This window comes from Coenobita brevimanus, chromosome 51, assembly GCF_032717465.1.
Source record: "Coenobita brevimanus isolate Jiangsu-jjx chromosome 51, ASM3271746v2, whole genome shotgun sequence".
NCBI classification, from domain to species: Eukaryota; Metazoa; Arthropoda; class Malacostraca; order Decapoda; family Coenobitidae; genus Coenobita; species Coenobita brevimanus.
This window is the reverse complement of record NC_137004.1, coordinates 26,561,421-26,588,818: the sequence shown is the minus strand read 5'-3', so window position 1 is coordinate 26,588,818 and position 27,398 is coordinate 26,561,421. Positions and strand designations below refer to the sequence as shown.

Genomic DNA, 27,398 nt, shown 5'->3' with positions numbered 1-27,398 from the left:
TTGTGATAAATGGATGCAAATGAGGTGTAATAATATTAGATATAGACTGGGAAGTAATGTTATTTCGTGTGTGTGGTGTGTTGGTTAAGAGCATGTACAGTATAAATTCGGAGGCATAAAAGGATTGATCATGCTGGAGATTCTCTTGATTTTTTTTTTTAATTTGGGGGACATGTTGTGCTGGAGGTGGGGCTGGAGCTAGCTCTGTGGCAAGAGTAAGGAGTGGTTGGAAGAAGTTCAGGGTGCTATTGCCTCTCACAACATTGAGAGGGCTTTCCCTCCATGCTATGGGATCCTTGTGTGCAGTATGTTTTAGGAGTTCAATGCTGTATGGTATAGAGACCTGGGCAGTATAGGTAGATGATATTCATAGGCTCAAATGTACAGAGATGACAGTTGTTAGGTAGATGTGTAGTGCATTCTTGAATATGAGGCCTAGGGAGCTAAGACTGTGATTGAAGAGTTGAGAGGAATGATGGAACTTGAAATACTGCTGTTGTGATGAGTACGGGTAGATTGAGATGGTTTTTGGCATAATGAGAGGATGGAAGATGACAGCTGGGTGCAGAAGGTGAGTGGTTTGAACATTGAGGGTTGGGTTAAGAGAAGGAGGCCAAAAAAAGACCTGGGGTTAGGTCATAGAGTGTGATTTCAGGAATAAGAGACTGAATAAGGAGGCAGCCAGAGATGGAGCTGTGTAGAGAGCTGCCATTAGGTGGCCAAAACTGACACATGCAAGCATATTGGAGCCTTATAAATAATACAATATGAACAACACAATGACAGCCATTGACAAGAAATGGCAAGCTAATTTCCTTTCACACAGGCATGGCCGAGTACTCAGTCAAAATATTTCCAAATTTGAACTAATACCCAGTGGTGGCCCACATGACAGTGGTGTCTCCCAGTGTGCAAGAGTATGGTCGTCAAAATGCACCACATATTGGAAATTTGGCATATTAGAAACCGTTGAAGCAGTGGAAATAAATATGTATGGTCGTTACCTTCCCTAATTTTGTCACCTACAGTACATCCCCAGTATTGACTGTCAGTTTAAGAAAGACTTTTGCCCAAAGAAAGATACTAGATCTGTGAATGTTATTTGCCAGGTAATGCTCAGTATATATAATTGTGGAATTAGCAACCTTATTACACCCATCCACTTGTCGACCTCCATAAGGCTTGACAGTTCATGAAATCTGCTCCTTGTTCTTGAGAACATTCTTCACTGTCAGTTCATGTAAGCTAAGTTCACGTCCAATGTTTGAATTCCTTTCACCTTGCTATTCAACTCTATACAGTACCCTTCATTTTTAGCTCCAAGGTGATCCTCTTATTCATGGAATGAAGTGTTGGGGCCATGATGTAACAGGTGAGCCAAAGCAGGTCTTCTGCAGTGTTAGAAATACCACAATAAGTGAGTGTGGCATGGGCAGACACAGACTGAGAGTCTTGAGACTTAAGAGACGCCGTGAGTGGGGGGAAGGGGGGGTAACCGTTTATCCATCTGGTGGTGGCCTCGGTTACTACCATTTTGAGCAGGAACACCATTTTTCCATTGCTTTCGGATGATGAGTTCGCATTTTAGAATCACGATTAGCATATTATTATTATTTTTTTTTTTATTTTTTTTTTTATTCCTGAGTCAGGTTCGCATATTAGGTGTTTCGCACATTGAGATTCCACCCCTGCCTTTTGACCTCTCCCTGTACAGTTTATCAACCTTCCCTCTTAGTAACAGGATTGCTCTATGCTGCTGACAGTACTACCTTCACATCACTTCGTAACTCAACAAACAGCAGGCCAGCTCCAACAGTAGCTACCTATATTCACTAAAGCACTGGTTTACACAGAGCAGAATGGCTGCCTTGACTAAACCAACCATCACTATATTCCAAAATGCCATGAGTCTCAAACATACCCCTTTGTCCTTCTCTGTTACCAACCACTTCCATTTGAAAGACATCCCGAGACCCTTGAACTTACACCGGATACACATATAACTTATTCCCAGCACACAAGCAACATTAATGTAAATGCATCTCATAAACAGTGGAGTTGATAGAATTTAGTTGGTTGAATAAAGTACTTGTTAGGATGCTCAGGACAAATATTTGGCACCCAGATTTTAACTTGAAATATGACAGCATGACTGTTTGACAGGAGTATTTGAACCACATCTGTAAGGAAAAATGAAGAATGATATGTAGAGATGGTTAGGCTTGTGAGGTGGAGCAAAGATTACAGAAGTTTGAATAGCGTGTGAATGACTGTGTGTCTCCTCTTGCTGGACATGCATGGTGATCGTTCTCACACTTGTTAATTTTGTAAGTCATATCTTGTGCCAACTTAGGTGGAAAATAGGGTCAAGATGACGATGATGATGATGGCGATGGTGGTGATGCTGATGATGAACTCTTTATTAAAGTCATACGTAGTTTCAGAAGATCTATCTATCTATCTATAGCCCGACGCCCTAATCCCGCAAAGGGTGGCCGCAGACAAAACGCCTCCAAGTCACTCTGTCACCCACCAATTGACTACCCTCCCCCCAACTCACCCTCCCCTCCCTCATATACCTCTCAACTCCATCCCTCCACCTCATCCTCGGTCTGCCCCTCCCTCTCCTTCCCTCCACCTCACCTACATACACCCTCTTAGTCAGTCTTTCATTCTCCATTCTCTCCACATGTCCAAACCACCTCAGTGTATTTCTCCTAATCTTTTCAACCACATCCACATCTACCCCACAACGTTCCTTCACTTCTTCATTCGTCAACCTGTCCCTCCACGTCACTCCACATGCTCCTCTCAAGTAACTCATTTCCACTGCTCTCACTCTTGACTTGTTCCCCTCTTGCAAGGTCCACGCCTCGCTTCCATACGTCAGGGTAGGGATCACAATACCATCATGCAGTGACTTCTTAACTTCCATACTCACCTCCCTATTTCTCATCACGGCTTTCAGTGTACCAACAACCTTTCTTCCCTGCTGTACCCTTTCACGTACTTCATCCCCCAAAGTTCCATCCTTACTCATCACACTACCCAAGTACTTGAATGCACTCACATTCTCCATATCCTCACCATCCAACCTCACTGCACACTCTGTGACTTCATTCCTCTCAAACACCATAACTTTACTTTTGTTTACATTAACTTTCAGCTTCCTCCTCCTACACACTGTCCCAAATTCATTCACCAAACCTTGCAACTCCCATTCATCTTCACTCAACAATACTGTATCATCAGCAAACAGCAACACCGGAAGCTTCCAAATCTCACCCTCATTCATTAGGGCCAGCCCCACATCCACTGCCCTACCTTGCATCTCCTTTACAACCCCATCCATATATATATTAAACAGCCATGGAGACATCACACACCCCTGTTTCAGTCCCACATTGAGATCAAAGAACTCACTCAGCTCACCATCCACTCGCACCGTAGCCCTAGCTCCTTCGTACATACTCTTCACAGCACTGAACAATTTCCCCTCCACTCTATATATTCTTAATACCTTCCACATACCTTGCCTATCTATTCTGTCATAAGCTTTCTCCAAGTCCATGAAGGCAGCATACACTTTCCTTCCCTTCTCTAGATACTTCTCCACTAAACATCTTAGAACAAATATCTGATCTACACACCCTCTTCCCTTCCTAAATCCCCCTTGTTCTTCTCCAACTAGCTCCTCTGTCATATGCCTAACCCTATCAATGACTATTCTACCATATATTTTACCAGTCACACTAAGAAGGCAAATACCCCTATGGTTACCACATACTTCTCTCTCCCCTTTTCCTTTGTACAGAGGAACAATTATACCTGATTTCCAGTCCTCTGGAACCCTTCCCTCTTCCCAAGCCAATCTACACAACTTCCATATCCACTCCACAACAATCTCACCCCCATACCTAAGCATTTCACCACACACTCCATCAATTCCTGGGGCCTTTCCCAGCTTAATCTTCTTCATCGCTTCCTCTACTTCCGACCTACTGATCTCTTCCTCCCTCCTCTCATCTCTTCTTCTCCCAGCCATTCCCCAACCACTTATACTCACACTGCTCTCACTCTCTACATTCAACAAATCCTCAAAGTGCTCCTTCCATCTCCTCAATTTCTCTCTCTTCTCCACCAACAATCCATTATTCCTATCTTTCACTCCCCTACTGTTTCCCCTTTCATATGATTTCATATTATATTTCACTACAACAGTGCAGAATGTATTAGTTACTAGTAAGCTTCCTGCATGGTGGACATGTGCTTTATGATACTCTTGTTAAATTAGGTAACACTTCTTTTTCAGATTTGCCAAGAATGTGTCCTCAGACAGTGTCAATGTTAGTACACTGAAGGGAGAGGGAGAACTCACAAATTTGGAACTTAATGAAACAGTACTCACAGACTTACTGGAGCTACCCACCTGGCTGAGAATTACACGGGCTCAGGTCAACAGAGTCAACCTCAAAATACAATGGACAAAACTCAAGAGTGTTCCTATACTTGTGGTAAGTACAGTATTATGGAGGATCATGGTAAGAATAATTTTTGTTATTGACTTATTAAGGTTCTATTTATCCTCTGACTTGTGAAATCACAGTACATTGAGATCTGGTATTATTGGTAATTAGCATTAGTTGCATGTGGGTGTTGTAAGGAAACAAGAGCCACAGGCCAGTTTCGCACAGGGTCATCTTCAAAGGAATTAAAGCTTTCTTGGGCTGACCGGACCCAACATACCTGACTGCTGGATCCACGAATGTGGACTCTAATCTGCTGGACACTAATTGACCCATTTTCTCTCCCTCTTGGATATTGTTGGTTGGGCTTCGTCATGTGACCATACCACACCTACACAGTTATTGTTATTGTTTTTTATGTTAGTGGACATGTACAGTGCATCCAGAGGATTTGTATGTAATTAAAATTGCATTTTAGTGCTGTAATGTCTTTCTGTTTGGGTAGGCAGCTTTTATTGTCTATACTCTGTATGATTCATCAGGGCACTGATTGCATAATGATATGTCACAGCTGCCTTGTGTTCCCTTACTGTAGTTTCTAGACCTCTTCTTGTTTCCCCATAGTAACCTGCTTTGCAGTCACTTCATGGGATTTTATAACCAACACTGTTCTCATTGGGAGGATTCTTAGCCTTTTCTCCTAAAATGTCACATTTTTTTACCAGCCGATGTTACAGTATTGATGTCAGTGTGGCATAGTATCTTCCTGAGGACTGTAACTGTATCTGAACTTGGTACAGCTATCCAGGGTGTCCCAGGAGGGAAGGGCATAGCTTTGGGAAATGATAAATGAGGGAATTCTGAGCAAAAAATGCTGTATCAACCTGTGTCCAAATCCCAGGCATTACAGAACAACAGTTATGACCCTATGGGTGCAATATGAAGAAGACTATTTTTGCCCATAAGGTCATCAGTGATTGTAACGTTGTAACACCTGAGATTTAGACACTTGTTCATGAAACATTTTTTGCATGGAATTCCATCATCTATCGTATCCCAAAAATATGCCCTAACTTCCTAGGACACCCTGTATATTTCATCTGTGTTTTCTCTGTTTTTCCTTTTTCCATCATTGACTTCTTTCTTTCTTTCAGAGCGATCAGGAGACGCTCAGGGTATCCTGTTTATGTAAATGCACTGATATAATGTATTGTATTGCAGCTCACTCCCAAGGTACTCTTCACTGCATATCCTAAAGGCGTTAAGAAAAAAAAAAATCACTACCCTTAATTTTGTTCTTTCATCACGAACACTGAAAAAAAGGATGAAATAGTCATCATATGTAGTGCCCTGATGAATCATTTTGATGAAAAAGGTCACCTACCTAAATAGAAAGGCATTGCAGCAGCAGAAAGAAATCCAGCAAAATTACATACAAATGCTCTGGAGGTACTGTACCTATCCACTACCATAAACAACGATAACAACAAAAGCGTAAATGTGGTATGGTCACATGACAAAGCCCAGGTAGCAATATCCGAGTGGGAGAGAAAATGGGTCAATTAATGTCCAGCAGGTTAGACAGTCTACATGTGTTGATCCAGCAAAGCCCAGGTAGCAATATCTGAGAGGGAGAGAAAATGGGTCAATTAATGTCCAGCAGGTTAGACAGATCGTGGTAGGTGGTGGCGACCATCATCCACACACTTGATGTAATGCTGCCTACTTCTTCCTTAGCCTTTATCATTCTTTTTCAGTGCCTGCCCTCCTCTCTTCCTATTTCTCCCATCCTTCCTGTCACTTCTTATTGCTTTTCTTTCCTTTACAGGTGGCTTTACATTGAGTGACAAGCCAAATGGTTTCCTGTAAGCCAAGAAACCATTTACAATGCTGGGTGGTAACCACATAACCAAACCATACGTGCTCCCTACGTGTCAACAAGTGGGTTGGTGGAGGGTTAGTGCCCCTCCCCGTAAAACAATTAACTCAAAGTCAAATGGCCACCCCTTAGGGATTATGGCGTCTGGCAATAGATAGATAGATAGATAGGTTAGACAGTCCACATGTAAGGTCAACCTGAGAAAAGTCTAATTCCTTTGAAGAAGCCCCTGTGCAAAACTGGTCAGGAATAAGTGTCTTCCTGTTGCTCTTGTTTCCTTACACCATTCACAAATGAATGTCATAATGTCCGAGCATAATGAGCATGGTCTTCAGTACATTGTGCTGATGTTCAGCTGATGTGATTTGGATAAAAGTTTCCGCAGTTTGAAATTTAGGCTTCTTTAGGAACGAGAATGATTAGTAATGATAGTTAGTGAGCCTTGACATATAGACATCCTTCATTTTTGCCAATTTCGTTTCTTTGTAGATAAGTAAACCATTACAAAAGAAGAGGTGGGAAAAGTTGAAGGGCTAATTGCAGTGATAACCGAAGCTGAAGTGAAGATAGTCTTAAAGGAAATGAAGACCGGGAAAGCTCCCGGCCCAACAGGTATAACAGCTGATCTGATATGAAAAAGCTGGAAGTACTGGGATAAAAGAATCAATAAGGATTTTTAATAACATCATAGCAGGAGGACAGCCACCTGAAGACTGGAGAGATAGCTGGACAACGTCAATTTATAAAGGCAAAGGAGATGCCCTTCTGTGTGGAAAGTACCGAGGGGTCTGACTGTTGGAGCATAGAATGAAGATATTCAAAAAGGTGCTGGAAGGAAGGCTGAAGCAGATAGTGAAGATAGATAACCAACAGTTTGGATTTTGTGCAGGTAAATCCACAATAGATGCAATATTTATCATGAGAGTTGCAGGAAAAGTTTCAACAGAGGAGGAAATGCTTGTATCATGTGTTTGTAGACCTCGAGAAAGGTTCTGATAGAGTACCAAGGAGAGTTATAGAGTAGGCCTTGAGAAGACAGAATGTGCCTGAGAGACTCATTGCTATTGATACAAGATCAAAAGTCAAGACAATAGCAGGAACATCAGGAAATTTTGGAAATGGAGTTGGGGTACATCAAGGTTCAGCACTCAGTCCATTGCTGTTCAAGACAGCAATGGAGGAGGCAACACGGGAATGTATGGGGGAAGGCCCATGGGAATTGCTGTGTGCTGATGACCTAGTGCTGACAGCAGAGACTATGGAAGAAGTGGTGGAAATGTTTAATAGGTGGAAAAATGGAATGGAGAAAAGGGAAATGAAAATAAATATGGATAAGACGAAGGTAATGGTGACAGGCAGGAAACCAGTAGAAAGAATTCAGTCAGGAAAATGGCCATGTGGATGCTGTGGCAGAGGAGCAGGAGTGAACTCAGTGTTGTGCATGGAGTGTAATAACTGGTGCCATAAAAGGTGTTCAGGTCTGCAGAATTTGAGAGGAGTGCAAAATTTCTGCTGCCCAGCTTGCATAAGAAGAGAGGTGAAGGGTGAGGCAGAGTATGAACTAGAGGTGAATGGGGGCACACTACAGGAAATGCAGCAGTTCTGCTATCTAGGAGATGTATTTGACTGTGAAGCAGGGGTGGAGAGATCAGTTAGAACAAGAGTGGCATCAGCACGGTTAAAGTGGACGGAAATAGCTAGTCTATTGGTCAACAAACACATACTACTGAGACACAGAAGTAAAATATATGAGGCCTGCATTAGACCAGTGTTGATAAATGGTGCTGAAACATGGGCTTTGACAGATAGACTGATGAATATTCTGAGAAGTACTGATCGTAGAATGTTAAGATACATGGCAGGAGTGAGATGGGAGGAAAGAGTTCTGAGTGAGGTAGCCAGAAGATGTGGGGTGAAGGATCTCGATATCATCTTGAGGCAGAGGCGGCTTAGATGGTGTGGTCACGTGAGGAGGAGTGAGGAAGGGAGCAGTGTAAGAATACCAGAGGAACTGGAGGTAGTGGGATTTTGACCACCAGGAACACCTAAGAAGACCTGGAAAAGTGTTGTAATGTAAGATATGGAAAGACTGGGTATTGGAGAAGATTTAATCCAGGATAGGAAACAGTGGAGAAAAGCCGTCGCATATCCAACCCCAGTTTGAATATGGGAACAGGAGGACATAAAACGAAGATGATGATGATGATGATTAGTGTAAGGGGTATTTTTTGATGATTTAACAGAGTTTGTTATTAAATCATCTGGAAATACACTTTAAGCAAGTAGATTCTGATGTCTGGTTATGTTTAGGGGCACTGCAAAAAGCTTTTAGGCTATGGGAGCCATTGTACTGTAAGTGGGCTATCTTCACAAATTTCTGTTCTTAAAGGTATGTCTGTTTCCAAAGCCCCCCACACACACACACACACACACACACACACACACACACAATAAGCTGAGAGTAGAAGGAAATGTCTATAAAGATACAGCTATGCAAGCTGAAATAATGAACAAATGCATCCAATCAGTCTTCACAAGAGAAAGTGATTTTGTGGAGCAGGAGGGAGTGACTAGAAATGTAGTGTTAAAAGAAGTAGAAGTTGAAGTGCAAGAAGTTTACAAATTACTGAAACTCAAAATGTGAGGAAGGCCCAGGACCAGATGGGATATCTAACTGGATACAAAAGGAATGCAGAGAACAGCTGGCGGATAAGATTCACAGTTTAATTCTTTATTCTTTGGAAGAAGGGAAAGTGCCTCAGGAATGGAAGAGGGCCAGTGTGGTACCAATTTATAAGGGAGGGAAGGATGAACACCAGAATTATAGACCAGTGTTCTTGACCAGCATGGTTACAAAATTGTGTGAGAGAATCCTGAAAGACAGATGATTAAAATATCTGGAGGTGTACATTTTTTTTTTTTCTTAATACGAGGAAGAAAGAACCAAAGGCTAAGAGCCTGCAAAACAGTTCCTTCCAAGAAAAAAACAAAAACAATACAAAAGAGCCAAATTCAAGATCCATTCATTTCGAGATGCCTGGACACACTGCGTTTGAAAGACTGAAGATCATAGGAAGCAGGAAATACAGACAGAGGGAGACAGTGCCAGAGTTGACCTGTTGCATAAATGAAAGACTGGGAGTAGTGGTTAACTTTTGCATTGGAGAGTTGGACAGAAAAGGAATAAGAGTTTGTTGCTAGACAGGTGCATAGCACCTGTCATAGAGGTGGAGGGATGCAAGCAGACAGTTCAGAAGAGCAGTGACAATGGAAGTAGCGACAGAAAAGAGAAAAAGAGGCAACAGAGCGGCGAAGAGACAGAGGTTGAAGGGAGCCAGTAAGAGGAGGAGAGTTAATGAGATGAGAAGCCTTTGACTCCACCTTATTGAGAAGAGCTGTGTGTGGGGAGCCTCCCCACACATGAGGGTTGTACTCTACACAGGGGCGAATAAAACCCGTATATAAAGTCAACATCTGTGCAGGGGTAAAGAAGGTACGGAGTCGGCGTAGCACACCTAATCTCTTGGAAGCTGATTTTACAAGAGATGCAATATGATCTTTCCAAAATAAGTCCTGAGTGAATGAAACCCCAAGCGTGTTCAAGGATGATGCAGGATTGAGCTGAATACTATTAAACATTAGTGGGTACTCCTGTGGAAGATTCTGTCAGGTTGATAGGTGTAAAAACTGAGTCTTTGATGCATTAAAAACAACAAGATTATTTTTACCCCAGTCAGAGATATGAGCCAAGTCAGACATTAGGTGTGCCATAGCCTCATCCCTTGTTTGTTGAAGTCCTTCTGAGATGGACATTGCGGGAACTGAATGGAAAGATGAAGGGTGGAATCATCAGCGTACAAGTGGATGGAGTTAGATGTACAGCTTAGAAGATCATTGATGAATAAAAGGAAGAGAATGAATGATAGGACAGAGCCCTGAGGAACACTGCTGTTGATAGATCTAGGAGAAGAACGATGGCTGTCTACGACAGCGGCTATAGAAAGACCAGAAAGGAAGCTGTAGATGAAGGCACAGATAGAAGGATAGAAACTGTAAGAGGGCAGTTTGGAAATTTAAGATTTAAGCCAGACTCAATTGAAAGCCTTTGAGATGTAAAGTGTAATGGCAAAGCATTTTCCAAAGTCCCAAAAGGAGGATGACCAGGAGTCTGAGAGGTAGGTGAGAAGATCGCCAGTGGAGTGTCCCTGACAGAACCCATACTGACGATCAAAAAGAAGGTTGTGATAGGAAAGATGCTTTAAAATTTTTCTGTTAAGAATAGACTTGAAAACTTTTGGGACACAGGATGCTAAAGCAATTGGATAATAGTTAGAGGGTTGGGAATGGTCACCCTTCTTTGGGACTGGCTGAATAAGAGCAAACTTCCAGCACAAAGGAAAGGTACAAGTTGTCAAAGGCAAAAGAGTGTACCTAAGCAGGGTGTAAGCACAGTTCTTGAGGACAACAGGAGGGACTCCATCAAGCCCATATTCCATGTTAGTATTAAGGCCAGTGATGGCAGAAAATACATCAGCTGGAGAAATTTTAATGTCAGCCATGAGGAAGTCAGACGGGGGAAGCGATGGAGGAACAGCACCGGAATCGTCGTAAGGTGGAATTGGAGGAGAAAGTCTGAGCAAAGAGATCTGCTTTATCAGTAAAAGAAATAGCTACAGAGCCATCAGAGTACAAAAGAGGAGGGAAGGATGATGAGGTAAAGTTGTTAGAAAGGTTTTTGGCAAGGTGCCAGAAAGAGCAGGAAGAATTTGAATATGAGAGTTGAGAGCATTTAGAAAGTCAGTTTGGATTCAGAAGTGGAAGGTCGTGTGTTTCCAACTTGTTGAGTTTCTACTCTAGAGTGATTGACATGCTACAGGAGAGAGATAGTTGTGTGGATTGTGTTTATTTAGATCTGAAGAAAACCTTTGACAAGGTACGGTACCCCTACTAGCGACTAATATGGGAATTGGTACACATAAAAAAACTAAAGGTGAACCTCTTAGAGTGGATGAGAGACTTCTTGAGAGACAACAAATGAAGACAGTAATAAAGGACAGGATGTCTTGATGGAGGGAAGTAACAAGTGGAGTCCCACAGGGCTCAGTGTTAGCACGTGTAATGTTCCTGATTTACGTAAATAATACAATAGATGGAATGAACAGTTATACAAGTCTGTTTGCTGATAATGCAAAGATCATGAGGAGAGAAGAAATTGAAGAAGACTATAAAATGCTGCAGGAGGACCTGGGAAGGATTGATGATTAGAGCTGGATGTGAGAAGTGAAATCCAACACAAAAAAATTTAACATCATCATCATCATCATCCTCTGGACCTCCTTTCCCACCCTAGGGCAGGGTAAGGAGTAGCAGTGTCTAGACAGCCCAAGTTTGTCCACTCCAGTGGGCTACGCTCCCATTCACTCGTCATTCAAACCTCCGGAATCCTGGCTGTATCTGATACACCAAAAACTTTCACCACATTTTGTAGCTTCACATAAACATATCCGATAGAGTCAGTCTGAATGCTGTCACAGTAAAAAGGGTGCCAAATCCCTTATTATGCACTTCTTCTTATAACATTCATCCAGCCATCTCGCTCTCTTGTCAGTCCCCTCACAAAAAAATGTAAAATATTGGAAACGGGTTAAACTTCCGAGAGACCATCACTGAATTATTTGATGGGTAATGAACCAATCATTAAAGCGAGAAAAGAGAAGGACTTGGGAGTCCAGGATAATTTGTCACCCCAAAAAAAGACATCAACAAGGTACAGTAGTTAGAGAGATGTATAATCTCTTGACTAACATTAGAGTAGCATTTTATTATATGAATGAGGTGTTGAACAATTTGATAGTGGCCATGATCCACCCCAGGTTGGAATATGCAGCAGTAGTGAGATGCTTACATGAAAAGAAAGATATAAACAAGATCGAGAGAATACAAAGAACAGCAACCAAGATGGTCCCATGCCTGGCGGGTCTGTTGTACAGGGAAAGGCTGGAAAAGCTAGATCTGCCTTCCATAGAAGAAAGGAGAGAGAGGCAACATAATATCAATGTTCAGAGCCATGATGGGAGTTGAAATAATTGACAGAGAAGATCTGTTTATATGGGATTGTAGAGTAACAAGAGGACACGGAATGAAACTAAGAAAGCCAAGTTGCTTGAAGGATATCAAGAAATATAGCTTTCCATACAGATGCATAGACCTGTGGACTAGCCTGTATGAAGAGATTGTCCAGTCTAAAAACTTAAACTAGTTCAAAGCAAAATTTGACATCGAGAAATAGAGATGAGACCCCACGAGCATAACTCATTTCTTGTATATCACAATTAAGTAAACACACACACACACACACACACACACACACACACACACACACACACACACACACACACACACACACACACGAACGAACAGCCGGATAGAGCAGACGTCCCAGCCATCACTCCTAACCTTGAGTAGTTTCAGGAATTTTGTCTGTCCTGTCTCCTAGGGTCTTTCTGTAAAATAATGAAAGTTAGTAGACTACCAAAAATGTAAAGATTTGTTGGCTATAGTATACATGAATGTTTGTAGTTTATTCGGTAACAGCTGTTTTGGTACTTGACATTAAACATGGCCGAAAATGTAAACAGTGAGGGAATGGAATTTCAAGGATTTGATGCTAATACTAATGTCATGGACCTGGTGAAAACATTAATTATGAGGATTAGTGAACTCAAAAAGAAAGTAGAGAATCTAGTGATAAAGGATGTGTCAGTAAATACGGAAACCACCATACAGAGTCTGATCCAGTCCAATGAAACAGCCAATGAAGAGATTAGGAATTTGAAGCGGGAAAATGTTGAACTGAGGAGGAAACTAGAAGAGAGTACTAATAAAACGGAGAAGGTGAATAATGTATTAGAAGAACATAAGGCAAAGTGGGCACACGTAGAAGAAGAACAGAAAGAAGTGGTCAGCTTAAGAGAGATCATCCAGGAAGAAAGGGAAATGAACAAGAAAGAAATGGAAGAAAATGTAGTGAAAATACTGAAGAAAAAAGAGAAAATAGTGAGAGAAACTGTAGAAAGGAACAGATGTGTGGTAGTATTTGGAAACAGGGAAGAGGAAGAAAAGGTTAGGTTCGTAAGACTCGAGAGAGACACGAACATGGTGAGAGGAATATTAGGCAAAATTGACCCCGAAGGAGACAAGTGGGTAAAAGAAATTGAGGAAGTAAGGAGGATAGGGCCTTATAAGAAAGGGGAAACAAGACCAATGAGAGTCAAGTTTACATCAGAAAGTGTAATAAATGAGATACTTAAAGTGACCTGGAAATTAAGCAAAGAGGCGGGGATGGAAAATATTATAATAAGAAAAGATCTGAATGAAGAAGAAGGAGAAGTTTTAAAATCATTAAAGGAAGAAGTAAAGGAAAAAAATGATAAGAGGACAGAGGAAGAACGTAATACTTTTTTTTGGAGAGTATTGGATATGAAAGTAAGGAAATGGTATTTAAGGAAATAGAAGTGAAGGAAACTAAGGGGGATGGCTGTGAAAGATCAGAAGTTGAGGAAGTGGTACGGATAGAGAGTAGGAGAGAAGAGGGTATTAAAAATGTCAAAAATAATTTGAAGGTGATATATACTAATGTTGATGGTTTCATATCGACAAGGATTGAAATTAATGATTTCTTGAGAGAACATGAACCTGATGTCATGTGCTTTGTAGAGACCAAATTAAAAGAAGATATTGATGTTCATTTTGGAGATGGTAAATACAAACTGTGGAGAAAAGACAGAAAAGAAAAAAAGGGAGGAGGAGTGATGATAGCAGTGAGGAACAACATAAATGTAGATACTGTGGAAATGGGAGAAGGCAGGGCTGAAGTGATATATATGAAATTAGAAACTGGAGAGAATGTTAAGAGAGATATGGCGGTAGTGTATGTTCCCCCAAAGACGAGAGCATGGAAGGATAACGAATACCATGAGATGTTGTCAGATATGGCTAGCTACTTGCAAAAAATAATTGAGAAAAGCAATAATATAATTTTGGTGGGTGACTTTAATTGTAAAGAGGTGAACTGGGAGGAATGGTACTCGAGAGGCGGCGAGGATTCGTGGGGCACTATGTTATTAAATATAATAATGAATAATGTGATGACGCAATGGGTCAAAGAAGAGACACGGTTTCGAGGTGAGGACACACCAGCAAGGTTAGATTTACTGTTCACCAAAGAACCCGATGTAATAGAATCATTGAAATATCTCTGTCCTTTGGGAAAAAGTGATCACGTGGTCATTGAGTTCCAGATGTTAATAGGAAACGTCGAGCCAAGAGACGAGCTTCATAGACAGGGAAGATACAACTTTGGGAAAGCAAATTTTACAGGATTGAGAAACTTTTTTGAAAATGCGGATTGGAGAAAATTCAGAGAAACAAGAGAGATACAGAGGAAGTGGGATATCTTTCCAGACCTCTATAATTTGGGAGTGGAAAAATTTGTACCAAGAGTAAGAGGGAAAGAAAACAGGAAAAAGGAGTGGTTTAATAGAAGGTGTATGATAGCAAAAAAAGAGAGAGATAAGGCGTGGAGCAATTGGAGAAAGAGAGGTAACGACAGAACAAAGGAAGAATATAAAAGAACAAGAAATGAATACACAAGAATACGTAGAGAAGAAGAAAGGAATTTTGAAAAAGGTATAATTGACAAATGCAAGGATGAACCCAAACTGTTTTATAGATTTGTTAATGGCAAACTGAAACAAAAGGAAGGAATCACCAAGCTGAAAGTAGAAGGAGAGGACTTTAAGGATGCGGCAATGCAAGCAGAAATAATGAACAAACGTTTCCAGTCAGTTTTCACTAAAGAAAAGGAGCTTGTGGAAGGGGAGGGAGTGATTAGAAATGTTCCGGTGATGAAAGATATAAAAGTGGAGGTACAGGAAGTGTATAAATTACTGGAAACTCAAGATGTAAGGAAAGCCCCAGGACCTGATGGAATTTCTAATTGGGTACTGAAGGAATGCAGAGAACAACTGGCGGATAAAATTCACAGCTTAATTGTATGCTCACTGGAAGAGGGGAAAGTGCCAAAAGAATGGAAGAGGGCAAATGTGGTACCAATTTACAAGGGAGGAAACAGGGAAGAACCCCTGAATTATAGACTAGTGTCTCTAACCAGCATGGTCGCAAAATTGTGTGAGAGAATCCTGAAAGACAGATGGATAAAATATCTGGAAGAGATGAATATTTTGGCTGAATGTCAGTTTGGATTCAGAAGTGGAAGGTCATGTGTTTCAAACTTGTTGAGCTTTTACTCAAGAACGATTGATGTGGTACAGGAGAGAGATGGTTGGGTGGATTGTGTGTACTTAGACTTAGAGAAGGCCTTTGACAAGGTACCTCATAAGAGACTAATGTGGAAACTAGAATATATTGGAGGACTAAAAGGGAAACTTCTGGAATGGATGAGAGACTTTTTGAGAGACAGACAAATGAGGACAGTAATAAAGGAAAAGATGTCTGGATGGAGGGAAGTAACAAGTGGAGTCCCTCAAGGCTCAGTGTTGGCGCCAGTAATGTTCCTGATTTACGTAAATGATATGGTAGATGGAGTGAACAGTTATGCAAGTCTGTTTGCTGATGATGTAAAGATCTTGAGGAAGATAGAGGTTGAGGAGGATTGTAAAATACTGCAGGAGGATTTGGATAGGATACACAATTGGAGCCGGACGTGGGAAATGAAATTTAATGTAAAGAAATGTAAAATATTGGAAATGGGTAAAAGTACCAGGAGAGCATCACTGAATTATTTTTTGGGTAATGAATTAATCACAAAAAGTAGGGAAGAGAAAGATTTGGGAGTGCTGGTCCAAGATAGTTTGTCACCAGAAAAGCACATTAACAAGATAGTTGGAGAGACTTATAAGCTCTTGACTAACATAAGAGTAGCATTTCATTATATGGATGAGGAAATGATGAAAAAATTGATAGTGGCCATGATCTGCCCCAGGTTAGAATATGCAGCGGTAGTGTGGTCCCCACACAAAAAGAAAGATATAAACAAGATTGAGAGAATACAAAGAACAGCAACCAAGATGGTCCCCAGTCTGACAGACCTGTCATACAGAGAGAGGCTGGAAAAACTGGATTTGCCTTCGTTAGAGGAAAGGAGAAAGAGGGGAGACATGATTGCGGTGTTCAGGACCATAGTGGGAGTAGATAAAATTGACAAAGAAGATCTGTTTGTATGGGATAAGAGAGCAACAAGAGGACATGGAATGAAATTGAAAAAGTCAAGCTGCTTGAAGGATATCAAGAAATATAGCTTTCCTTACAGAAGTATAGACATATTGAATAGCCTGGACAAAGAGATCGTCCAGTCTAAAAACTTAAATGAGTTTAAAGTTAAATTCGACTTATTGAGAAACAGCGACGGAAACCCACGAGCATAGTACATTCCGTGTATATCACAATTAGGTATATTAGGTAAATACTTAAATATTTGGAACGACTTAGACAAAGAGGTGATGCATGCGAAAAACATTCATGTGTGTAAAGGTAGACTTGATAAATGTGGATATGGAGACAGGACAACACGAGCATTGCTCAATTCCTGTATACTACAAATAGGTAAATACAAATAGGTAAATACACACACACACACACACACACACACACACACACACACACACACACGTAGATGGATAGGTAGATAGATGGATAGATAGAGGTATTGATCTGTAAATATTTGCTTCTTAAACAAGTATTGTTTTATTTGTACCCCATGCAAAATGATGCACAATGATGGTGAGCTAGATTCCTTGTAACCCACAGAGCCTAGATGAGGTTCAGGTGGAAATGGAGACATGTCGTGAGCTGCGGTCCCAGCCAAGCCACACAGTTCTGCCTTCGTATAGCTCAGGCGGTCGCTACGGCTTCCCAGACAAAGTCATTGATGGTATGACGGTCACCGTCAATGCTGTCCTCGTCACCTTCAGATCACATGCTTTCCTCGCTTCTTTCCAAGTATGATAATCACTAATTTATTCGGTCATGATAATAAGAAATCATTATATTACTTTGAGTAATTGTTGTCTTTGGCATTCTGTACCATACATATATACAGTGACATTGACCTCTGTGAGATCCTGAATGTTCTTGCATGGTTCTGTAATCAAGCATTGTATTACACATGCACCTTTGGGCATGATTGAAAAAACATTACCCTTTTCCATAGTTTACAAGGGAAAGGTAATTATGTGCAGGTATCGTTTGCTTAACCAAGGGTTGCATTACCAAATATCCTTGTGTTTCATCTCGTTTCATTTTTGAAGGCTCCAAGTTTCTTGCATGCGTCGGCCTTGGTTACCTGATGGTGGCTCTCCATGCTGCTCGATATCTGGCTGCCTTCCTGTTCAGTCCCTTAACCTTGAGGTCACATTTAATGACCTCATCCCAGGTCATTTTTGGTCTGTCCCTCACAATCCCACCCCTAATATTAACACTTCCCTTTCTCTGCACCCAGTTATCATCCCCTATCCTCTCGACATGCCCAATCCACCTCAGTCTACCTCTCCTCATCATAACACCAATACACATCAGTCCCATCCTACCTCTCAACTCTTCCTTGTGTAAACATGTTAATGCTAGGCGAAGCAAACAGTGTGTCCAACAATACAAATTATTGATATGTGACATAGTGCTTAAGGAGTGAATGGAGAAGAAGACCTGTGCACATTTCATTTCATTTAATTTATAAAGCTCCAGATTCTTGCATGCATCAGCCTTGATCACCTAATGGCAGCTCTCCACGCTGCTCGATAGCTGGAAGCCTTCCTATTCAGTCCCTTATCCCTGAGGTCACACTGTATGACCTCGTCCCAGGTCTTTTTCGGTCTGCCTCTTGCAGCCCTACCCCCAACACTAACACCTCTCACTTTCAGTACCCAGTTGTCATCCCTCATCCTCTCCACATGCCTAAATGATCTCAGTCTACCCCTCCTCATCACAACACCAAGACATTCCAGTCCCATCTTTCCTATTAACTCTTCCATCATAAACCTCCCTCCCCCCCATGCTTTGCATTCAAGGACACATTGCACATTCACCTAATCATTGTCATTTCTGTACATTTGAGCCTGCTATTGCCCTCTTCCTTTACTGCCCAGGTCTCACTACCATACAGCATTATACTCCTAACACATGCCACATGCAAGGATCCCTTAACAAGGGGGGAGAGCCGTCTCAGTTTCAGGAGAGGCAACGGCTCCTTGAAGTTTTTCCAGCTACCCCTCACTCTAGCCACAGAACTAGCTCCAGCCCTACCTCCAGCACATAACATCTCCCAAGTAACAAAACACTTCCATGTACTTAAGAGACTCACCACCAAGATCAGTCCTTTCATGCCTGAGAGTCTCCACATGCTCTCAACGACACACCTCACACTTGAAATCAGAATTATCTTGCAGTCTGCCTCTGATACCACTACATCCCTTTTGCACCCACTTATCATAAACACTGCACAGTATGGAATTACTTCTCATCCCCTTGTGGCAAACCATACATGGCTACTGTCCTGCTTCTTTGACACCAACCCTAGATACCTTCGCCTTTGTTTTATCTGCATTTACTCTCAAGAACTTGTACCTCATACAATTTCTCCACTTCCCAAACCTTTCCTCAGCCTCCCTATGATTCTCTGCAGTCAGCACCAAATCATCAGCATACAGCATCTCCCATAGGAGTCCATTTCTGAAGCCATGTGAGAGGGCTTCAAGCACCATGATAAACAACAAAGGGCCCAAGATTGATCTGTGAAGCGCACCAACATTCACGGAAAGCTCATCATTCAAATCTCCATTCATTCTCACCTGGGTGCAGGTACCCACATATATAGCCATAACTACTCTAACCACTCCTTGATCATAAGCTTTTTCATTGCCCATCTCACCACCTCCCTAGGGACTCTCAGAGGCCTTCTCCAAATCAGCAAAAACAAATTACAGATCCCTTTTCTTTCCTATATACTTTTCTAGAAGCTGTTGAACAATGAATATGGCATCAGTGGTTCCTTTGCCTGTCATAAACCCAGACTGCATCTCATCAGTCATCACTCTTTCTCTAATCATACTTTCTAGAACTCTCTCTATTACTTATATTATCTGGTCCAAAAGTTGCATACCTCTACAATTTCCTCTTTGTAGGGCATCACCATAAATGCCCCCACCATCTGTCCCTCTCCTGGTGACGACTCTTTGAGCTGCCTGGATCCACAGTCTGACTCACTTCTTTACTTCTGCAACATTTGTGGCCTTTCCTCCAACTTTCTGTCTGTTGAACACCACCTCTCCTCTAAACCTCACCTTCTCTTCCTTACTGAGACTCAGCTGACTGAGGCAACTGACAGCAAACCCTTTTCTGTATCCTCCTACTTTCTCTATACTCATTTCAAAGCCAAAGATGGATGTTCCGTATATGTGTGCAATGACCTATCTTGCTCTCATGTTCCTGAACTTGATTTTTCTGATCTCTACTCTCTGGCTTCTGCTCTCCAGTCATTATCCGACTTAATATATCTGAGATGTTTACTTGTCTCCTAATTCTACTGACTATTAAAAATTCTTGTACTATCTTACTTCTACTGTGGAACACATGCTATCCATTTCTCCTTTCTCTGAAATCTCCATTCTAGAAGATTTCAATGTTCACCACCACCTTTGGCTCTCCTCTCCTTTCACTGATCGACCTGGTGAACAAGACTTCATCTTTTCTATCTTTAACCCCTAAGCCGCGGGGTTGTTTTGGCGCTCCTTGTGTGTCTCGTGGGCATATTTGCGCTCCGACAGACTTTCTAAAAATATTTGCCAAAAATCAGTTATTAGTCCTAGAATATTAAAATTACATATGCATATGGCACATACCGTCAGCTTTCTCTGGGATGTTTGTTGAGCCTTCGTTGAGTACCATAGGACTTGTGGAGACCTCGGAAGTTGGGTAACGAAGTCTCCAGTTTACACTTCCCGACAACCCGTAATATGATTACCACAGCCTGATATTATCACTAGAAACACTATTCTATAATTCTCAAATAGTTTGGAATCCATACTCCAAAAAAAAAAAAAAAAAATGAAAGCAATGAAAATTATGAGTGCGTATGTCTTTCCCACTTGCACTCATTTGCTACTGGTGGTGTCATTTATTATTCATAAAAACACTCACACTTCATATTTCTATAACTATATAATACTTATATATATCTACGGTCTTTATCCATAAGTTTCCTTCGGTAATAGTAGTTTATTGTCACTGTAGGCATTCCATTTCTCTTTCAGTAAAATACGTAGCATTCACTTTCTCATCTTGTATACTAGCGTTGAGAGTGAATCTGTCACCTTCACTTCCACTTTCATAACTCATAGTATTCATACATGCTAGAGTGAAACTTTCACTTTCATATTACTTCTAGGATATATATACTCGTATTCTTATATTACTACTCATTTACATTTCTCTTTATTGATATCGATATTATTTGTAATGCTTTGCTTAAGACACATTCTATTATTAGTATTCCCAGGCCTGCTGCTGACTATCCGGGAGGAGGCGTAGCACTCATCTACTCAGCAGCACTTGCAAACGTTTCTCTCATTGACTCAGACCTGACCCCATCATCATTTGAATTTATGGAAATAGTAATAAATTTCCAACAGAATACCATTAGAATTGCAATTGTCTATGGACCAGGTCATCCGGGCAGAGATCGAGGTTTTATGGAGGAGTTTGGCCAGTTTCTTGAAGGGTTTTCTCTTAAACCTGGAGGACTTATTGTTTGTGGTGATTTCAATTATTGGGTTGACAGTCCAGAGTCAAAACAATTTTCTTCAGAATTCCTTGAGTTTATCACCCAGAACAATTTTTTCAATCATGTGAGTAATCCAACTCATGTCTCAGGACATGTCCTTGACTTGATCTTGTCCCCTGTTGGTTGCAGGCGCATATCAGATGTGGAGGTTGACTCATTTGACCCCCTCATCTCTGATCATGCTCTGATCACTCTTAGTTTTGATGTCCCGAAATCCCCTTCATATAAAAAGGTCATCAGGTTCAGAAATTACAACAATGTTGACCGCCAGTTGATGTGTTTTGAAATTGATCAACGTTTAAACTCCATCGATTCTTCAAGTCTTTCTTCTGGTGAATTGGTTGATATCTACAACAACGAGCTCAGGTCAATTTTTGACCATTATTGTCCTGAAGTAGTAAAAACAATCACTGTACATGATAATACTGCGTGGTATGGTCCATCCATTAATTCTTTGCGTAGACAACGTAGAAGGGCAGAACGTGAGTGGCGCTTGCAGTGGACCGAAGTAACTCGTTTGTGTTATGTTTTTATGAGAAGAGCAGTCGTTCACACTGTAAGAGCTCAGAATGCTAGATATTATCAAAATAAAGTTGATTCATGTGGTGATGATAAAAAAAAACTGTCTGCAGTTGTGAACAGTTTGGTTGGTCGGAGGACTGTAATTGTTAAACCAACTTCTGTATCTGATGCCCAATTGGCTTCTGATTTTGCTTCATTTTTTACAAGTAGGATATCTCTCATAAGAAGTGATTTAGACAGCAGTTCTCCTAGTGAAGTGTACTCAGTTGACTTCCAGCCACGGTGCACCGGGGATCATTTGCTTTCAACATTTCATCTGCTGGATGTAATAGAAATATAGACTGTGAGTGTTTTTATGAATAATAAATGACAGAACGCCAGCGGCGAACGATCACAAGTGGGAAGGTCATACGCGCTCGAAATTTTAATGGCTTTCACAGTGTGTGTGTGTGTGTGTGGGTGTGTGTGTGTGTGTGTGTGTGTGTGTGTGTTTTTTTTAGTATGGCTTCCAAACTATTTGAGAATCATAGAATAGTGTTTCTAGTGATAATATCAGGCTGTGGTAATTGTATTACGGGTTGTCGGGAAGTGTAAAGTGGAGACTTCGTTACCCAACATCAGAGGTCTCCACAAGTCCTACGGTACTCGATGAAGGCTCAACAAACATCCCAGGAGAAAGCTGAAGGTATGTGCTAGAGAAGTTATGATATTGAGAACAAAGTCAAAGTTGGGGCCGCTTGCACACACACGAAGACATCCTGCTTCAAGAGCCAGAAGTTACTCATCTTCTTCACGTCCTTACTCATTGACACGATCACCTGCAGACCTGCTTTCATTCGCAAGAATGAAATTCTTGTTTGTTAAGGAAGCTCCCTAAAATCTTTTTCTAAGTAATTAATTTGTGTAGATCAGATACTTATTCTTAGATCTTTAGTGGAAAAGTTTCTAGAGAAGGGAAAGAAGTTGTATGCAGCTTTCATGGATTTGGAGAAAGCATATGACAGGGTGGATAGACAAGGATTGTGGAAAGTATTAAGAATATATAGAGTAGATGGGAAGTTGTTGAATGCTGTGAAGAGTATGTATGATGGTGCGAAGGCTGCAGTGCGTGTGGATGGTGAACTAAGTGAATTTTTCTCTTTGAAAGTTGGGTTGAAACAGGGATGTGTCATGTCTCCATGGTTGTTCAATCTGTACATGGATGGGGTAATAAAAGAGGTACAAGATAGGGTAGTGGATGTTGGAGTGGCCCTTGTGAGAGAGGGTAGTGTTTGGAAACTCCCTGTACTGTTGTTTGCAGATGATACTGTGTTGTTGAGTGAAGACAAAGGAGAGCTGCAAGGCTTGGTGGATGAGTTTAGGAGAGTGTGTAAGAAACGGAATCTAAAGGTGAATGTAGGGAAGAGTAAAGTGATGGTCTTTGAGAGAGGTGAAGTCAGTGAATGTACAGCGAGGTTGGATGGTGAGGAATTGGAAAATGTGAGTACATTTAAGTACTTGGGCAGTGCGATGAGTAAGGATGGAGGTTTGGAGGGTGAAGTGCTTGAAAGGGTACAGCAGGGAAGAAAGGTTGCTGGTTCCTTGAAAGCAGTGATAATGAACAGGGAAGTGAGCATGGAAGTGAAAAAGTTACTACTTGACAGAATTGTGATACCAACTCTAACGTATGGAAGTGAAGCTTGGACATTGTTGGAAGGACACAAGTCAAGAGTGAGAGCATTGGAAATGAGTTATTTAAGAGGAGCCTGTGGAGTCACATGGAGAGACAGGCTGACAAATGAGAATATAAAGGAGCGTTGTGGTATGGATGTGGATGTGATAGGAAGCGTTAGGAGGAATACACTGAGGTGGTTTGGCCATGTGGAGAGGATGGAGGGTGAAAGACTGATGAAGAGAGTGTATGTGAGTGAGGTGGAGGGGGGAAGAGGGAGGGTGAGGCTGAGGATGAGATGGAGGGATGGGGTTGAGAGTATATGAGAGAGGGGGGTGTGAGTTGGGAGCGTGGCAGTGAAATGGTGGGGGACAGAGCGACGTGGAGGCGATTTGTTTGTGGCCACCCCAAACGGGATTGAGGTGTCTGGCAATAGATAGATAGATAGACATCTTACTTTCCTGTTCTGTGTTTTATAAATATTTCTAATGTCACCATAGTCTGCATAAATAATGCACAGAAGAATGTTACAGTTATAAGATACTGTATATCCAGAAGAAATTGCTAAGGAAGAGATCTTAGAGAACCTCTTACTGGATGAGAATATAGGCCATTTAGTGTGTATGTGAGTGAGATGGAGGGGGAGAGGGGAAGAAGGAGGGTAAGGATGAAATGGAAGCACAGAGTGGAGTGGTAATGAATGAACAGTGTGAGATGGAGGGAGGGGTAGCCAGAGTTATTTTAGCATGGCCTCTTCCCGAGGGACCAAGTAGTTGGGCTATAAATCAGTAAATAAATGGAAAAAGAAATACGGTCATTATTAATTAAACCAACTTTCTTTAACATTAGTTCATAATTAACTGTTAAATATAAACTATTAGATATATAGAAACTGTCAGATATATAGAAAGGAAAAGTGTTGTCATTATGTTCTTTACTTGCCTCATTATACAGTTTAATGGCGAAGGGGAAGTAATTTTGGTTTGGTGAAAATTTAATGACCATTCCCTGGTCATTATAAGTGAATGATTCAGTTTTTATATTGTACTTATATGTAACTTTTTATTCACCAGCTTTCCCGAATTGTGCTGGACTCAAAAAATCCACTCTGGCAGAAAGCTGACCTGCGAAGTACTCGACTTAAAGATGCCGATAGAGGAGAACTACTTATATTTAAAGAGGTGAGGCATTATATGTTCACAGTAGTACAGTCTTACCATATTTATTTAAAATAAGATTAGCATGTGAATTCTAAAAAAAAAAAAAAAAATGTTTTTACAAAGGCAAAAACTCATTTTCCATTCTTAATAAGTATAAATTGGGGCAACCTGTAGGAAGAGGCATTATACTACTTTTGACATCACACGGTCATTGGAGATGGGGTTGGAAGGAATCAATTGACAGCTGATGAGAAAGTGCACCCCTTGTTTACATTTATAATGCCTCATGAGGCATGATGACCTTCTGATGTCACTGATGTCCACACAAGTGAGCAAACAATTGAATATTTGAGTGTTTATGTATGGTATCCATGCAGTTGTCAGTTGTGTTTGTGGATGTTGATCTTGCCATAATGACTTAGTCTTTCTTTGTGCCATGTTGGGGAGAAGAGGGACATAACCCCTTGGGCAGGGTCTAGTCATCTAGTGAATTAGATGCCTTGAGATTCATTCACTATATTATTATTTTTTCTTTGCACACTTGATATGTAGATGTACCACTTCCAGTTTCCATCCCTGACATAAGTTCAAATGAGTGAAAGTTCACAGTGTGAGAGTTTTTTTAGCTGGTTTGTAGGGCATGGCCACACTTGCACTTAAATGATGTCATAGCAAACATGAAGGTATCAAAAGATAAAATGAGGAATAAGAACCAAAACACCGAACTCAATAAATGCGAAGTTTTGAGAAACACAGCTTTAAAGCTTTGCAGAATTTAAAAACCTGTATGTACCCTATTTATCGACATACAGTAACCCCTCCATTATCCTATGTATTGGAGCCAAAGGCATGTCCTGGTAGTGCCGATGTCCGGATAATGATTATCTCCCAACTATACCCATATCCTACCTGTACCCAACCTCCTACTTTACCTAACCTATTTGTACAGTACCTCTCTCTTAGTTTGGTAGTGTTCTCCAGTCATTCTTGCATATTTAGACATCAAAACACACATAGGAATATGCAAATTAATACAAAACCAAGAAAAACATAAAGAAAAAAAAAATTGCCTTTGTGTACAGTACTCCTCATAACTTTGACAGTGTTTTCTGGTCATTCTGGCATATTTAGACAACAAAACACACATAGGAATATGCAGATTAATACAAAACACCAAGAAAACCATGCACAAAAAAAAATAAATAAATAAAAATAAAATAAAACTATATGTACAGTACCCCTTCTAACTTTGGCAGTGTTTTCTGGTCATTCTGGCATATTTAGACATCAAAACACACATAGGAATATGCAGATTAATGCTAAACACCAAGAGAACCATGAAAAAAAAAAAAAAAAAAAAACTATATGAACAGTATCCCTCCAGATTTTGGCAGTGTTTTCCGGTCATTCTGCCATATTCAGACATCAAAACACACATAGGAATATCCTAATTAATGCAAAACACCAAGAAAACATTGCATAAACAACAAAAATCCAAAAAAAAAAAATGAAGACGGTTGGAAAATCAGTTATCTTTCAGGGACACAAGTGATAGCTGCTCCCAGAGGGGGAGGGGGGGAAATCCATGACCAAATATATCACCAGAAATTGGTTATATTGGTAAAAATGGTGTACCATCATCTTTGCTGGTGTTTATATGATAAGCTAATAAAAAACACGGAAAACTGGTGAGGAAAATAACAAAACTGCAGTGAGAACAAATGTTGTTCAAGAGTAAAGCTTACCTTTATGTAACTGCTCACCATCCTAATGCAAAATTTTGCCAACACCTTGCAAGAGGTAAGCATATGCCTAGTTGCAGAAGTTCATGAGCCTTCGTTTTCATTTTTCGTTTTTTAAAGGCTCCAACATGCTTGCATGTGTCGGCCTTGGTCACCTAATGGCAGCTCTCCACGCTGCACAATCCACTGCAGCCTCCCTGTTCAGTCCCTTAACCCTGAGGTCACACTTGATGACCTCGTCCCATGTCTTTCTTGGTCAACCCCTCATAACCCCACCCCCAATATTAACACTTCTCACCTTCCTCACCCAATTATCATCCTTCATCCTCTCCACATGTCCAAACCATCTCAATCTACCTCTCCTCATCACAACACCAATACACTCCAGTCCCATCCTACCTCTCAACTCTTCCATCGTAAACCCAGCCCCTCCAGGCCTTGGACGCAGGAACGCACTGCACATCCACCTAAACATTGTCATTTCTGTACGTCTGAACTGGCGAATATCTTCCTCCTTCACTGCCCAGGTCTCACTACCATACAGCATTACACCCCTATACCTCATACCAATTAATCTGGCCAGGCATATATGGCAACACTGTTCCTGCCGAGATTCTGATTGGCGGAGATGTTTGTTCAATTTCGTTGTTGCTTAAACCGATACTCTCTTTATTATCAGATATGATACTGAGTTTATCGAAAATACAATCGTCAAAAGCAATAAGAAATCCGTTGTATACTTAACAACAATGAAATATATGTAAGAAGATAGAAATATGAGTCAACAAAGTATTTTAACAGTCCAAGTCAAGGTCAACATTCGAACAATTCCTTTAAAGCAATCCTTTTTCCTGTTCTCTTTCCCACTTACTCTTGGAACATATTTTTCCACTCCCAAATTATAGAGGTCTAGAAAGATATCCCACTTCTTTTGCATCTCTCGTTTCTCTGAATTTTTTCCAATCCGCATTTTCAAAAAATTTCCTCAATCCTGTAAAGTTTGCTTTCCCAAAGTTGTATCTCCCTGCCTATAAAGCTCATCTCTTGACACCACGTTCCCCTTTTTCATCTGGAACTCAATGACCACACGATCACTTTTTCCTATAGGGGGGTTTTCAAGAATA

The 27,398-nt window shown here is 40.9% G+C and overlaps 1 protein-coding gene across 1 annotated transcript in view; it reads left to right on the top strand.

Moving 5' to 3' along the window:
• Positions 1–4,255: 4,255 nt before the first annotated feature.
• Positions 4,256–27,398, top strand: part of LOC145400192 (bridge-like lipid transfer protein family member 3B) — a 265,439-nt gene continuing 242,296 nt past the window's right edge. Inside the window, exons 1-4 of the mRNA XM_080272706.1 lie at positions 4,256–4,266; positions 4,313–4,514; positions 17,173–17,364; positions 24,446–24,553. Of these exons, the coding sequence (XP_080128832.1) occupies positions 4,256–4,266; positions 4,313–4,514; positions 17,173–17,364; positions 24,446–24,553 (513 nt within the window). The remainder of the gene's footprint in view (positions 4,267–4,312; positions 4,515–17,172; positions 17,365–24,445; positions 24,554–27,398) is intronic.